The sequence below is a fragment of the Gorilla gorilla genome, chromosome 10 (genome assembly GCF_029281585.2).
Source record: "Gorilla gorilla gorilla isolate KB3781 chromosome 10, NHGRI_mGorGor1-v2.1_pri, whole genome shotgun sequence".
NCBI classification, from domain to species: Eukaryota; Metazoa; Chordata; class Mammalia; order Primates; family Hominidae; genus Gorilla; species Gorilla gorilla.
In genome coordinates, this window is record NC_073234.2 from 43,841,398 (window position 1) to 43,854,766 (window position 13,369).

The 13,369-nt window shown below is 47.3% G+C and overlaps 3 protein-coding genes and 1 pseudogene across 6 annotated transcripts in view; 2 read left to right on the top strand and 2 right to left on the bottom strand.

Moving 5' to 3' along the window:
* LOC129523523 (DDIT3 upstream open reading frame protein) lies at positions 1–3,891 on the top strand. 2 transcript variants are annotated; one of them, XM_019038166.3, is made up of 3 exons: positions 1–78; positions 2,730–2,777; positions 2,964–3,044. In XM_019038166.3, exons 1-2 carry the CDS (start codon positions 16–18, stop codon positions 2,769–2,771), a joined length of 105 nt encoding a protein of 34 aa, XP_018893711.2. In that variant the 5' UTR covers positions 1–15; the 3' UTR covers positions 2,772–2,777; positions 2,964–3,044. The 2 variants fall into 2 exon arrangements, with proteins under 2 accessions (XP_018893711.2, XP_018893712.2); XM_019038167.3 differs by lacking the exon at positions 2,964–3,044 and adding an exon at positions 3,045–3,891 and having other exon boundaries at positions 10–78.
* DDIT3 (DNA damage inducible transcript 3) lies at positions 3,008–3,891 on the top strand. The gene is made up of 2 exons (XM_055359286.1): positions 3,008–3,214; positions 3,303–3,891. Exons 1-2 carry the CDS (start codon positions 3,008–3,010, stop codon positions 3,672–3,674), a joined length of 579 nt encoding a protein of 192 aa, XP_055215261.1. The 3' UTR covers positions 3,675–3,891.
* Positions 3,829–13,369, bottom strand: part of MARS1 (methionyl-tRNA synthetase 1) — a 26,194-nt gene continuing 16,653 nt past the window's right edge. For 2 of the 3 annotated variants that reach the window (XM_063693872.1, XM_055359283.2), the window contains 10 exons: positions 8,653–8,823; positions 8,418–8,513; positions 8,168–8,285; positions 7,557–7,770; positions 5,629–5,760; positions 5,422–5,526; positions 5,144–5,330; positions 4,491–4,562; positions 4,147–4,239; positions 3,829–4,049 (listed from right to left, as the gene is read on the bottom strand). In XM_063693872.1, coding sequence (XP_063549942.1) covers positions 3,903–4,049; positions 4,147–4,239; positions 4,491–4,562; positions 5,144–5,330; positions 5,422–5,526; positions 5,629–5,760; positions 7,557–7,770; positions 8,168–8,285; positions 8,418–8,513; positions 8,653–8,823 — 1,335 coding nt within the window. In that variant the 3' untranslated portion in view covers positions 3,829–3,902. Of the gene's footprint in view, positions 4,050–4,146; positions 4,240–4,325; positions 4,350–4,490; positions 4,563–5,143; positions 5,331–5,421; positions 5,527–5,628; positions 5,761–7,556; positions 7,771–8,167; positions 8,286–8,417; positions 8,514–8,652; positions 8,824–13,369 lie in introns of all 3 variants that reach the window. The other variant, XM_063693871.1, reaches the window with a different exon arrangement.
* On the bottom strand, positions 9,382–9,480 carry LOC115930293 (uncharacterized; annotated as a pseudogene).

Genomic DNA, 13,369 nt, shown 5'->3' on the forward strand with positions numbered 1-13,369 from the left:
GGCACTGAGCGTATCATGTTGAAGATGAGCGGGTGGCAGCGACAGAGCCAAAATCAGAGCTGGAACCTGAGGAGAGAGGCGAGTACTGATTCCCATCTACCCTTTACCCTCCAGTCTCCTCAAAGTTGGGGCGTCCGCTCTTTAGGATCAGCCTCACTCCTCCACAGTGAAGTTAGGGACCGTTCGAGAGAGGAATGAGGAGAGTCCCTTATTCTGGGGTGGTGCTTACAAACCCCTATTGCTTCGGACTACAGCGTCTCTCCACCCCTGCCCGGAGCCGGAACACGGGCCCTGCTCTGTGCTGCTGGGCAAAGGGACCTCGGTTGCCCTTGGGAAATTCATTCTTTCCCGTAGCCAACTTCAGGCCTCATCGTTAGGCCTGTCCGCGGGGAGGCAGGTCAGCAGGACACACCCCCGCTCTAAGACTGGGTGACCATCGCTCAGGCCGTTTCCGCCGCTTCGCCACCAGCGGCCTTCTCCCTACCCCACCCCCAATTCTGTCTCAGTCTCAGTGCCTCTGGTGTCAGCATGGCCACCTCGGTAGCTGGGGCTACTGGACCCTGCAGCGGATAGGGGAACCTTGAGGAGACACAAGCCTTTGGGAGGGGTGCCGATGGACAGGGAGTGGTGTGTTTTCCTTTTGCCGTAGAGGTCTCTGGGCCTCCTGCACAAGAGAGCAGCCTGGATCTCTTAAGTGTAGGAGGCCATTTGGGGTCTCCCCAGGGTATTGTCCTTCCCTCGGGATTAGTCCCTGCCTCTTTAACCCGGTCCTGTCTCCCAGCTAATCTCTGTGTAACCATTGCATCAGGCCAGCCCCGTTTGGCTCTGCAGCCTTCTGACCTGAGGCTCCACTGCTGATGAAAGCCAAGTCCCACACACTGGAAGGCAAGGGAGGGTTCCCCAGGGAGGACAGCCCTGCAGAGAAATACTTCGGGCAATATTGCATCTCTAGCCCCTAGGGATCGGCAGCTGCCACTCTGCCTCTGCCCCTTCCCTGTAAGAGAGACTGGGGGGAGTTTATCCATTCATTCTTAACAAATACTTAATGAGGACCTACTGTGTGCCAAACAGTTTGGGGCTCAGGGTACATCCTTGAGCAAGAGGAAAAAATCATCTCAGTGGGAGGCCTACAGTCAACAAAATATAAGTGCCACAGAGAAAGCTAAAGCAGAGAAAGGAATGGAGAATGTTCAGGATGGAGGTCGGAGTGTTACATCAGGTGGTCAGGAATTACCTTAGGTAATTCCTCCGCTCAAAACCCTCCAGTGACTTCCATGACATGAAATAGGAAGTCATTGGAGGGTTTTGAGCAGAGGAATGACCTGTTTTAAAAGCCTCACTCAGGCTGCTGTATGGTAAATAGAGTTGCAGAGGGGTGGCAAGAGAAGAAATGGGAAGACCTTCTGCAATCAGAAAGTTTCTGCAGTAATTTAGAGATGGTGGTGAATTGATCTAGATTGGAAATAATGGAATTAGAAGTGTTTAGATTCTTCTAAGCAAAGGTTTTAAAAACTCATTTTTAAAGAATGAGTTAAGGGCCAGGCATGGTGGCTCACGCCTGTAATCCCAGCACTTTGGGAGACCAGAGGTGGGTGGATCACATGAGGTCAGGAGTTCAAGACCAGCCTGGCCAACATGGTGAAACCCCATCTTTACTAAAAATACAAAAATTAGCCAGGCATGGCAGTGCATGCCTGTAATCCCAGCTACTCAGGAGGCTGAGGCAGGAGAATCGCTTGAACCCAGCAGGCGGAGGTTGCAGTGAGCCGATTGCGCCACTGCCTTCCAGCCTGGGCAAAAAGAGTGAGACCCGTCTCAGAAAAAAAGGAATGAGTTAAAATTTGCTAGTACTTTGGATTGCAGGGTGTGAGAGAAGAGGAATGAAGGATGATACCAAGGTTTTTAGCTTAAGCAACTAGTTGTCATCTGAGATGGGGATGACCTTGGAAGGGGAAAATCAGCAAGAGTTTGCCTTTGCACATAGTCTTAGGTGCCTATTAGACATTGAAAAAGAAATGGCAGGTAGGCAGTAGACAGCAGAGTCTGAAGTTCTGGAAGAGGTCCAGACTGGAAATATACATTTGGAGGATGTCAGCCCTGTGGGAATGGAGTTAGGAAAATGCTATGATTTGTTCCCTTCCCTGTAGTTTAGTCTTTACCCTGGCAGATTTGAGGCCTGCTTTGAATTTAGAGAAAGCTGAGTTGGCCAGGACTTTACTATTATGTAACCATGACTACAAATGTCAGCAACTAAAAATAAAGAAAGTCAGGCCCTCTTCTGCCCTTGGAAATGGCTACAAGGACCAAGTATGCATACCCCACAAGACCAGAAGTAAGGAAGGTCCAGTAGGAGCCTGGAGGTAAAAGAAAAATAAGGGCCCAGCACGGTGGCTCATGCCTATAATCCCAGCACTTTGGGAAGCGATGGATCACAAGGTTAAGAGATGGAGACCATCCTGGCCAACATAGTGAAACCCTATCTCTACTAAAAACACAAAAATTAGCTGGGCGTGGTGGCACGCGCCTGTAGTCCCAGCTACTCGGGAGGCCGAGGCAGAAGAATCGCTTGAACCGAGGAGGCAGAGGTTGCAGTGAGCCAAGATCGCACCACTGCACTTCAGCCTGGCAACAGAGCAAGACTCCGTCTCAAAAAATAAAAATAAAAAAAGAAAAGTAAGTTGCCTCTCCCCCTTCCAAAAATGGCTGACATTTCTCTTTGTTGCCCACAGTGTTCAAGAAGGAAGTGTATCTTCATACATCACCACACCTGAAAGCAGGTAAACTTAACCTACCCTTTCCCAAAAATTTTAAAGGGCAGGATAGTAAATATTTTAGATGTTAAAAGTCCTATAGTCTCTAGCGTGACTCTTCATCTCTGCCACTGTAGCACCAAAGCAGCCATAAACAATATGTAAATAAACAGATGTGGCTGTATTCCAATACAACTTTACCTACAAAAACAGGCATCAAACCAGCTTGCCAACTTGTGGCATAGACTGTTTGCTACATGGAGCTTGTTCCAGCCACTCCCCATTATCCTGCAGATGTGCTTTTCCAGACTGATCCAACTGCAGAGATGGCAGCTGAGTCATTGCCTTTCTCCTTCGGGACACTGTCCAGCTGGGAGCTGGAAGCCTGGTATGAGGACCTGCAAGAGGTCCTGTCTTCAGATGAAAATGGGGGTACCTATGTTTCACCTCCTGGAAATGAAGAGGTAAGAATGTTAGCCCTAAAGCTAAAGGGGGATGTTACCTTTCCCTTCTCAACTAATATCTATGTTCCCTTTCCTCATTTCCTTGAAGGAAGGATCAAAAATCTTCACCACTCTTGACCCTGCTTCTCTGGCTTGGCTGACTGAGGAGGAGCCAGAACCAGCAGAGGTCACAAGCACCTCCCAGAGCCCTCACTCTCCAGATTCCAGTCAGAGCTCCCTGGCTCAGGAGGAAGAGGAGGAAGACCAAGGGAGAACCAGGAAACGGAAACAGAGTGGCCATTCCCCAGCCCGGGCTGGAAAGCAGCGCATGAAGGAGAAAGAACAGGAGAATGAAAGGAAAGTGGCACAGCTAGCTGAAGAGAATGAACGGCTCAAGCAGGAAATCGAGCGCCTGACCAGGGAAGTAGAGGCGACTCGCCGAGCTCTGATCGACCGAATGGTGAATCTGCACCAAGCATGAACAATTGGGAGCATCAGTCCCCCACTCGGGCCACACTACCCACCTTTCCCAGAAGTGGCTACTGACCACCCTCTCACTAGTGCCAATGATGTGACCCTCAATCCCACATACGCAGGGGGAAGGCTTGGAGTAGACAAAAGGAAAGGGTCTCAGCTTGTATATAGAGATTGTACATTTATTTATGACTGTCCCTATCTATTAAAGTGACTTTCTATGAGCCAAGGTCTTTTACTTTTTCTTCTTGCCTTTAGGGGCTTCAGGGGGTTTCCCCTCAGCTACAGCCAACTGTTTCTTTAGATCCAAGAGTTTCACCACCTCCGCAGCAACCTCGTTCTTGTCTGCCTTTTGTGCTTTCAGTTCTCGGACAATGTTTCCCTAAGATAAAGGGGAGTGGGGAGGTAACAGTGAGGCAAGAAAAAGATCTATTTAGGATTCAGCTTGTCCAGTCTCCCACAGGGCTTAAGCTTCATACTTGTTTTGTCACTTCATCCATCAGCGCTTGTATCTGCTGTGGCCTGGCTGTCGTAACAGTCTCTACAACTGCTGGCTTCGGGGACGTTTTTGCCTGGAGAACAACAAAGTTATCACCAGCAACCATAAATATCCCCTAACCTCCAGTTTTATACAGCATCTCAGAGGGAAAGTGGTTACCTTTAAGTCGAAGGTCTCTTCTAGCTAAGACAGGAAAGAAAAACTGTAAGTGAGGAAGCGGAAGGGCCAAAAGATGGAAAGTGATGGGTGAAGACTACTTAGGGAAATTAAGGAAGTGATGCTGTGGCTGTTGTGGAGTGAGGGCACAGCCTTTAGCTTTCTCACCTGGCCCCCTCCAAAGCGCTGCCTTAAACTTTCAATCTGGTCATTTTCCAATTTTTGGAACAAGGGACTGACCTGTAAAAAAAGAGTTCCAGAATCATCTACTGATTGGATACAGACTCTACCATAGACTATACAGATGACCTCTCCAACCCCAATCTCTGATGTGTTTTAGAAAGAACGAGCTTAACACTGACCTAATATCTGCTGATTTTAGGAAATTAGCTGTAGCTTTCCCTATGAAACCCCAAATAATTTATAGGGTCAAAGATTCTTAAACTCTCTAAGGATGCTAGGCTGATCCAGAAGTTTAGCAGTGTACTTACTTTTTCATTTTGTGTCAAAGAGGAAATGGCTTTCCTGTATTTTCCCTGCCCACTATCTGCTAGCATTATGGAGACTAGGTGATCACAGTGTTTCTTCAAATACCTGTTTACCAGTTAGTTTTGTGTGCCAGGTTCTGGTTTCTGGCATGAAGAACAATGAAGATGTACAGATAATTCTGGACTTGTGAACAACTACCAAGGACTTTATATCAGAAACTTAGGAGTCCCATGACCAAAGTAACACTGGAGAGATGTTAGGTCTTCTCTCACCCACTCCAAAAGCTGCATGGCAAGATATCAATTTTAAGAGAGGCTGGCTCTTCCACCTACTGTGCCAATCTGGTGTCCTGCTGGTAAGGTACACAGGAAGTTTGTCAGCAGGATACTGCAGGCTGGAGGTGGGAGCTGCAGCTGGGCCTGGATTGTGGCACTAACCGTGGGCATGTAAGGCTGAAGCATGACAGAGAGCAAGGCAGCTATATTCACTGCCAAGCCAGTCACTGTTCCTGCCCGTTGCCTGAGGAAGAGGAGACATTAGTCAAGACCTCCAGGAGGATACAGCTTACAAGCCACTTTATGCCTTTAGCCAACCCTCCCCGCTTACCTACCTGTCAGCCTCACTGCCTTTAATCCGCTTCCAGGGCTCATTCACCTGAATATATTGGTTGCCATGTCGAGATATGGTAAGGATACTGCGCAAGGCATCCCGGATCCTGGGAAGGGAGGAAGCAGGCCAAGGTGTAATGTCCTACAGAGACCAATACAAGGAGGCTCTCAACACGCCAGCAGAAAAGACAGAGGTGTCAGTTACTTACCGAACCTTCTCAAGTAGCTGGTGATAGTGCTGGAGCTCCAGGGTGACATGGGCCAGCAGGCGCTGATCATCAGGGGTGAGCACCATCTCAGGCACATAGCCCCCAAAGAACTTAGACACAAACATCCCAGCTCTTGGTTGGGAGTAGGAAAGCAGAAGTGGAAAAAAGAGGGGAAGTTATTATCCAGTCTCCTTGTTAGAATTTCACCCAATTTCCACAGCTGTACATTCTCTCAGAATTCCTGCCTGGAACAGGTAACTCCTGGCTCCCTCAAGCTAGTAGACAAGGCCTAACTAATTATTTACTCTGTCTCTCCCCTAAGAATCTGACTCTGCACATAAGAAACCTGATTAAGTTAAACAACTGTACCTCTTATTTTTAAGAAGTCATTACTCGGCCAGGCGCAGTGGCTCACGCCTAAAATCCCAGCATTCTGGGAGGCCGAGGTGGGCAGATCACCTGAGTTCAGGAGTTCAAGACCAGCCTGGCCTGGCCATGGTGAAACCTCGTCTCTACTAAAAATGCAAAAAATTAGCCGGGCGTGGTGGTGTGCACCTGTAATCCCAGCTACTCTGGAGGCTGAGGCAGGAGAATTGCTTGAACCCGGGAGGCGGAGGTTGCAGTGAGCCAAGATCGCGCCATTGCACTCCAGCCTGGGCAACAAGAGAGAAACTCCGTCTCAAAAAAAAAAAAAAAAGTCATTACTCAAAATGACCAAGCTGAGTATGTGTTAACTGCTATCAAACAAACACTCTAGGTAAGTACTTTTTTTTTTTTTTTAATTTTTTTTTTTTTTTTTTGAGGAGTCTCACTCTGTTGCCCAGGCTGGAGCACAGTGGCATGATCTTGGCTCACTGCAACCTTTGCCTCCTGGGTTCAAGTGATTCTCCTGCCTCAACCTCTTGAGTTGATTCTCCTGCCTCAACCTCTTGAGTAGCTGGGATTACAGATGTGCGCCACCACGCCCGGCTACTTTTTGTATTTTTAGTGGAGACGGGGTTTCACCAGGTTGGCCAGGCTGGTCTCGAACTCCTGTAGGTAAGGACTATTTATTAAATGTGGTTAATTACCAAAGCTGAAAGTGAGTAGCAGGACTGACCTATAAGGGTCCAGGGCTCAGAGAGTGACTAAAGAATCCTAAATTCTGGAGGATACTGCTTTAGATTGCAGAAGAGCTGAGATAGGCACCAATGATAGAATGTGAGCCTAAGGTAACAAAAACTCTGAAGAGTATAGCAGAAGCCTTTTTTTTTTTTTTTTTTTTTTTTTTTTTTTTTGGAGACAGTATCTCCCTCTTTTGCCAAGGCTGGAGTGTAGGGGTACGAGTACTGCTCCACTGCAGCCTCAATCTCCCAAGTTCAAGAGACCATCCCGCCTCAGCATCCTGAGTGGCTGGGACTACAGGTGTGCGCCACCACGCCTGGCTGATTCTTTTTGTAGAGATGGGAAATTCATTATGTTGGTCAGGCAAGTCTTGAACTCCCGGCCTCAAGTGATCCTCCTGCCTCAGCCTCCCAAAGTGCTGGGATTACAGATGTAAGCCACCATGCCCAGCCCACAGAAGCCTCCTACCCCCACACCAAAATAACCCCTTTCTTCAGCCAAACTTTTCAATGATCTGCAGGTGAACTATTTTGCAGGGAGAAAATACATCTTCAATTCTACAAAGAACAGTAATAAGGAAACAATTTACAAAAACCCACTTTATAACCAACTTTGCTAAATCACATCTCTACAGTTAACTGTTCCATCAAGCACACATAGCCTAGTATGTGCTAGGAATAGATCCCAATTAATAGAAATCAACTTTCCACACTGTCCTCACAGCCTCCTGCCCATTTTCTAGTTCTCTCCACATTCCCATCTCCTGAGGGAAAATGAGCCCCACCCCAGCTCACTGCTAACTCTGACCCCTTACCAAGTCCTACCTGTTGATGAAGTTGCCCAGGTTGTTAAGCAGCTCAGAATTATTCTTCAGCAGCAGGTCCATCCAGGAGAAAGCACTGTCCTGGCCCTCAGGCCGAATGTACAGCAGATAGAAGCGCCAGATGTCAGCAGGGATCCCCGTATCCTGGGCCATGTCCCCAAACACTCCCACACCGCGGCTCTTAGAGAATTTCCCATCCTCATAGTTCAGGTACTCTGGACAGAGGAGAATGAGTGAGAACCATCTGCTCACATCACATCCTTCCCCTCTCTAGCCCACTAACTCTTCCTTCTTTCCTCTTTCTAACCTCAACTATGGGTGTCTAGCAACATTTCTCCTTAAGGGGCTGGTATGCTCAGATTTTGGGAGTCCCTTCCTATCCATTCTGGCCCTTTTTTCTCTTTGCTTATATCTACTAAAGAGTTTTAGCTTTAGACTTTTGCTTTCTTCAGGTTCTTGTTCGTTTCTCTAGGTTGAGTTCTCATTTTAATTATTTCCTATTTCAGCTCAACTCCTAACTCAAGATAGCAGCTCTCCAAGATCTTTTTCCAAGTACTGCCTCACCCCTCATTTCCTATGAACACCCCATCAGTAGTCTTCCAGGGTACTTACCTGTAGCAATGAGGTGGCTGACCAAGGTATAGTTATCCTCAGCTCCTAGGGCTGAGCAAGGAAAGACTAAGCTATGGAAAGGAACATTGTCTTTGGCCATGAACTGATACAGGTCCACCTAGGGGAATGTGGTTAGGAGAGATTTCCTGAGACCTTCTTCAAAGGCCCAAGGAAGACCAGACATCCAACCCTAACACCCACACCCTACCGCCTACCCTCCCCATGCACAGCCTAACCAAGAACTGCTCACTTGCTCTGGGTTCTTCCACCATCTCTCCCACTGGTCTGTGTAGTTGGCTGTGATGGACAGATAGCCAATAGTGGCATCAAACCAGACATAGAATACCTGGAGGTCAGAAGGAGGTAAACATGTTAGAGACCAATCCAAAGTCTCAAACTGAAACAAGACATAATCAGCAGTCTACTCTGCTAGCCCAGGGTTTCAACACCAAGGCTGAATGATATGAATAAAAAAGGGTTTTTACCTTGTCTTCAAAACCTTCTAAGGGTACAGGGGTTCCCCATTTGAGGTCTCGGGTTATGCAGCGTGGCTTGAGGCCATCCCGAAGCCAGGAAAGGGTGATAAACCGGGCATTGGGTGTCCAGTCACTGCCAGGCAATGTCCTCCCCAACCACTCCTCCAGTCGCTTCTCCAGCTGAGATAATGGAGAAAGAGGGCTGATTTAGGAAAGTCTCATATATGGTTAGCATAAGGATAAACACATATAACCTTTTTGGAGCACAATTTGGCAATATATAACTTTTTTTGGAGACAGAGTCTTGCTCTGTCGCCCAGACTGGAGTGCAGTGGTGCAATCATAATCACAGCTCACGGCAGCCTAAACCTCCCGGGCTCAAGCAATCCTCCTACCTCAACTTCCCCAGTAGCTGGGACCACAGGTGCACACCACCATGCCAGACTGTAATTTTTGTAGAAACAGGGTTTTGCCACATTGCCCAGGCTGGTCTTGAACTCCTGAGCTCAAGCAGTCTGCCCACCTCAGCCTCCAAAAGGGCTGAGACTACAGTTGTGAGCCACCCTGCCCAGCCTTAACCAGATTTTTAACACACAGCCAGGGGCAGTGGCTTGCGCCTGTAATCCCAGCTACTCCGAAGGCTGACGCAGGAGGATCACTTGAGGGCAGGAGTTCATGACCATCCTGGGCAACACAGCAAAATCCTGTCCCTAAAAAAATTTTTTTTTTTTAATTTTTAAAAATATGGAACACTTCACAAGTTTGCATGTCATTCTTGTGCAGAGGACGTGCTAATCTTGTCCATATCAGGGTCTCACTGTCACCCAGGCTGGAGTACAGTGGCACATCATGGCTCACTGCAGCCTCAACCTCCCAGGCTTAAGTGATCCTTCCACCTCAGCCTCCTGAGTAGCTGGCACTACAGGCACATGCCACCACACCTGGTTAATTTTTGTATTTTTAGTAGAGATGGGTTTCACCAAGTTGCCCACCCTGGTCTCAAACTCCTGGGGTCAAGCAATTCTCCCGCATCAGCCTCCCAAAGTGTTGGAAGTTGGAATTACAGGCATAAGCCACCGTGCCCAACCAATTTTTTCTTTTTTTAAATACAGACAGGGTCTTGCTTTGTTGCCCAGGCTACTCTCAAACTCCTGGCTTCCAGCGATCCTCCTGCCTCAGCCTCCCAAAGTGCTGGAATTACAGGCATGAACCACCATGGCCAGCTGAGGAAGTGCAAAAAAGAAAAAAAAATTTTTTCTTTTTTTTTTTTTTTTTAAGGTAGGGTGTCACTCTGTTGCCCAGGCTGGTCTTAAACTCCAAGGCTCAAGCAATCCTCCAGCCTTGGCCTCCCAAAGCATTGGGATTACAGGTGTAAACCAGCATGCCCAACCAAAAAAAAATTTTATTGAGCTGGAGTCTTGCTCAGCTGCCCGGGCTGGAGTGCAGTGGCACAATCTCAGCTCACTGCAACCTCCCCACCTCCAGGTTCAAGCGATTCTCCTGCCTCAGCCTCCTGAGTAGCTGGGACTACAGGTCGGTGCCACCACGCCTGGCTAATTTTTGTATTTTTAGTAGAGATGGGGTTTCACCATGTTGGCCAGGATGGTCTCGGTCTATTGACCTCATGATCCGGCTGCCTTGGCCTCCCAAACTGCTGGGATTACAGGCGTGAGTCACCATGCCCAGTCAAGTTTTTTTTAATCAGCCAGGCATGGTAGTACACGCCTGTAGTCCCAACTACGCAGAAGGCTGAAGCAAAAGGATAACTTGAGCCCGGGAGTTTGAGAGTGCAGTGAGCTATGATTGTGCCACTGCACTCCAGCCTGGGTGACAGAGTGAGACCCTGTCTCTAGAAAAAAATTTTGTTTGAACACACTTGACTACATACCCTTAGTCTAGGGGAGGAATCAGGATTGCCAACAAATCCTAAACTCTTTTTAATAGGTTATTTTTTTTGTAGACGTACCAGCAAAGCAATTCTGAAATTGTTTTAGGTATATCGTAGCATTGAGCTAATAAGTAAATGTGCTGATGCCTATTGAGAACCAGGACACCTACAGTGGAAGAAGGTAGATAGAGACATGAAATAAATAAGAGAAAGTGATGAAGAACTCTGTGGGGATGGACTGAAGTTGCAGGTGTCCGTGTGAACTTAAAATAAATACCAACTGGCCAGACACGATGGCTCATACCTGTAATCCCAGCACTTCGGGAGGCCAAGGCAGGTGGATCACCTGAGGTCAGGAGCTGGAGACCAGCCTGGCCAACATGGTGAAACCCTGTCTCTACTAAAAATACAAAAAAAAATTAGCTGGGTGTGGTGGCAGGTGCCTGTAATCCCAGCTACTCGGGAGGCTGAGGCAGGAGAATCATTTGAATCCTGGAGGTGGCAGTTGCAGTGAGCCAAGATAGTGCCACTGCACTCCAGCCTAGGTGACAGCAGGACCCCGTCTCAAAACAAACAAACAAACAACAAAAAACAAATACCAACTCTCTCTGATAAAAGGTCCTAGTAGCAAAGACACCCAGTAGCAATGAGCACATCTACCACCTAGATTTCGGTATCTAATACTGTTCCCTACTAAATTAAACTCAAGGTTGGTGACATGGTTGATTTCAAGGCTGAACCAGATGAACCTAGAGTATCTTTTTATGCCACAAATTAAGGAAGTGTTTAAAACACGATGGGAGATCTCAAAAGCAGACAAGCCACCTTGAATACGTTCCTACTGATGAAATAAGTAACAATTTGAACATGAAAATAAATTTAGGACAGGAAAGGATTATAAGAAATTGAAAAAAATAGGAATCCATGAGTCTATACTGATAATAAATAGTTAACTAAATTAAAAAATAAATGGAGGGAGAAGGATAAATATAGAGGGTAGTGGTAGAGTTGGAAAATCACCATAATAAAGATTGATTCAGGTAAGAATGATCAATGAATGCTACATTTATAGGGAATATTTTGTTCACGAAGAGCAAAGTATTGCATGGTCTTTAAAGTGTATTCCCTCAAGGCTGGGCGCGGTGGCTCACACCTGTAATCCCAGCACTTTGGGAGGCTAAGGCCGGTGAATCATTTGAGGTCAGAAGTTTGAGACCAGCCTGGCCAACATAGTGAAACCCCATCTCTATTAGAAATACAAAAATTAGCCAGGCATGGTGGTATGTGCCTGTAATCCCAGCTACTCGAAGGCTGAGACAGGAGAATCACTTGAACCTGGGAGGTAGAGGTTGCAGTGAGCTGAAATCACAACACTGCACTACAGTCTGGGCAACAGAGCGGGACTCCATCTCAAGAAAAGAAAAAAATAAAGTGTATTCCCAGACTGCTCATAAGTTGCAATGGGGAAAATATTAATCACACAGTGGACAAATTGAATAACACCTGACCAAACAAAATTAAGATTCCCAGTGAAGGGGATGGCCATCACGTGGCTCTGAAAAGGACACAATGTCATTTATGTAGTATTCCAACCAAGAATGCATAGCCTGAAATCATGAGGAAACACCCAACAAACCCAACCTGGGGACTATTATATTTTATGTATTTATTTATTTTTGAGACAGGGTCTCACTTTGCTGCCCAGACTGGAATGCAGTGGTGCAATCATGGCTCACTATAGCTTCCAGCTCCTGGGCTCAAAGCAACCCTCCTACCTTAGCCTCCCAAGTAGCTGGGGCCAGAGATGTGCACCACCACATTTGGCTAATTTTTTCTTTTTTTCTTTTCTTTTTTTTTGATACAGAGTCTCAGTCTGTCACCCAAGCTGCAGTGCAATGGTTCAATCATGGCTCACTGCAGCCTCAAACCTTCCCAGGTTCAGGTGATCTTCCCACCTCAGCCTCCTGAGTAGCTGGGACTACAGCTGCTCACAACTCACCCAGTTAACTTCTGTATTTTTTGTAGAGGTGGGTTCTCACCATGTTGCCCAGGCTGGTCTCAGAGTCCTAGGCTCAAGTCATCCGCCCACCTAGGTAGGCCTTGCAAAGTGTTGGGATTAACGCGTGAGCCACTGCGCCCAGGCCAGGTTAATTGTTTCACTGTTTGTAGAGTCAGGGTCTTGCCATGTTGCTCAGGCTGGTCTCAAACCCCTGGGCTCAAGCAATCCTCCCGCCTCAGCCTCCCAAAGTAATGGAATTACAGGAGTGAGTCATTGCATGTGGCCTTTAATTTTTTTATGCTTTAGAGATAGAGTCTCACTCTGTTGCCCAGGCTGGAGTGTAGTGGCACAATCACAGCTCACTGTAACCTCAAACTCCTGGGCTCAAATGATCCTCCCACCTCAGCCTCTTGCATAGCTGAGACTACAGGATCGCACCACCATACCCAGCTAATTTTTCAATTATGTTGTAAAGACAGTGTCTCACTATGTTTTCCAGGCTGGTCTCCAACTCCTGGCATCAACAGATCCTCCCACCTCAGCCTCCTAAAGTGCTAGGATTACAGGCATGATGAGCCACTGCACCCAGCCTATTTTTTTTTCTCCAAGCCCAGGGTACAGGAGGAACACTGTATTTTAAAAAGGAGGTCAGGCTGGGATGGTGGCTCACACCTGTAATCCCTGCACATTGGGAGGCTGAGGTGGATGGATTACCTGAGGTCAGGAGTTCGAGACCAGCCTGGCCAACATGGTGAAACCCCATCTCTACTAAAAATACAAAAATTAGCCAGGCATGGTGGCAGGCACCTGTAATCCCAGCTACTTGGGAGGCTGATGCA

Excerpts from the sequence above, each read along its gene's own strand:
- LOC129523523 (XM_019038166.3), top strand. The coding sequence starts at position 16 with ATGTTGAAGATGAGCGGGTGGCAGCGACAGAGCCAAAATCAGAGCTGG. Across the intron at positions 79-2,729 it reads GCTGGAACCTGAGGAGAGAG|TGTTCAAGAAGGAAGTGTAT; the intron begins GCGAGTACTGAT and ends TGTTGCCCACAG.
- DDIT3 (XM_055359286.1), top strand. The coding sequence starts at position 3,008 with ATGGAGCTTGTTCCAGCCACTCCCCATTATCCTGCAGATGTGCTTTTC. Across the intron at positions 3,215-3,302 it reads CACCTCCTGGAAATGAAGAG|GAAGGATCAAAAATCTTCAC; the intron begins GTAAGAATGTTA and ends ATTTCCTTGAAG.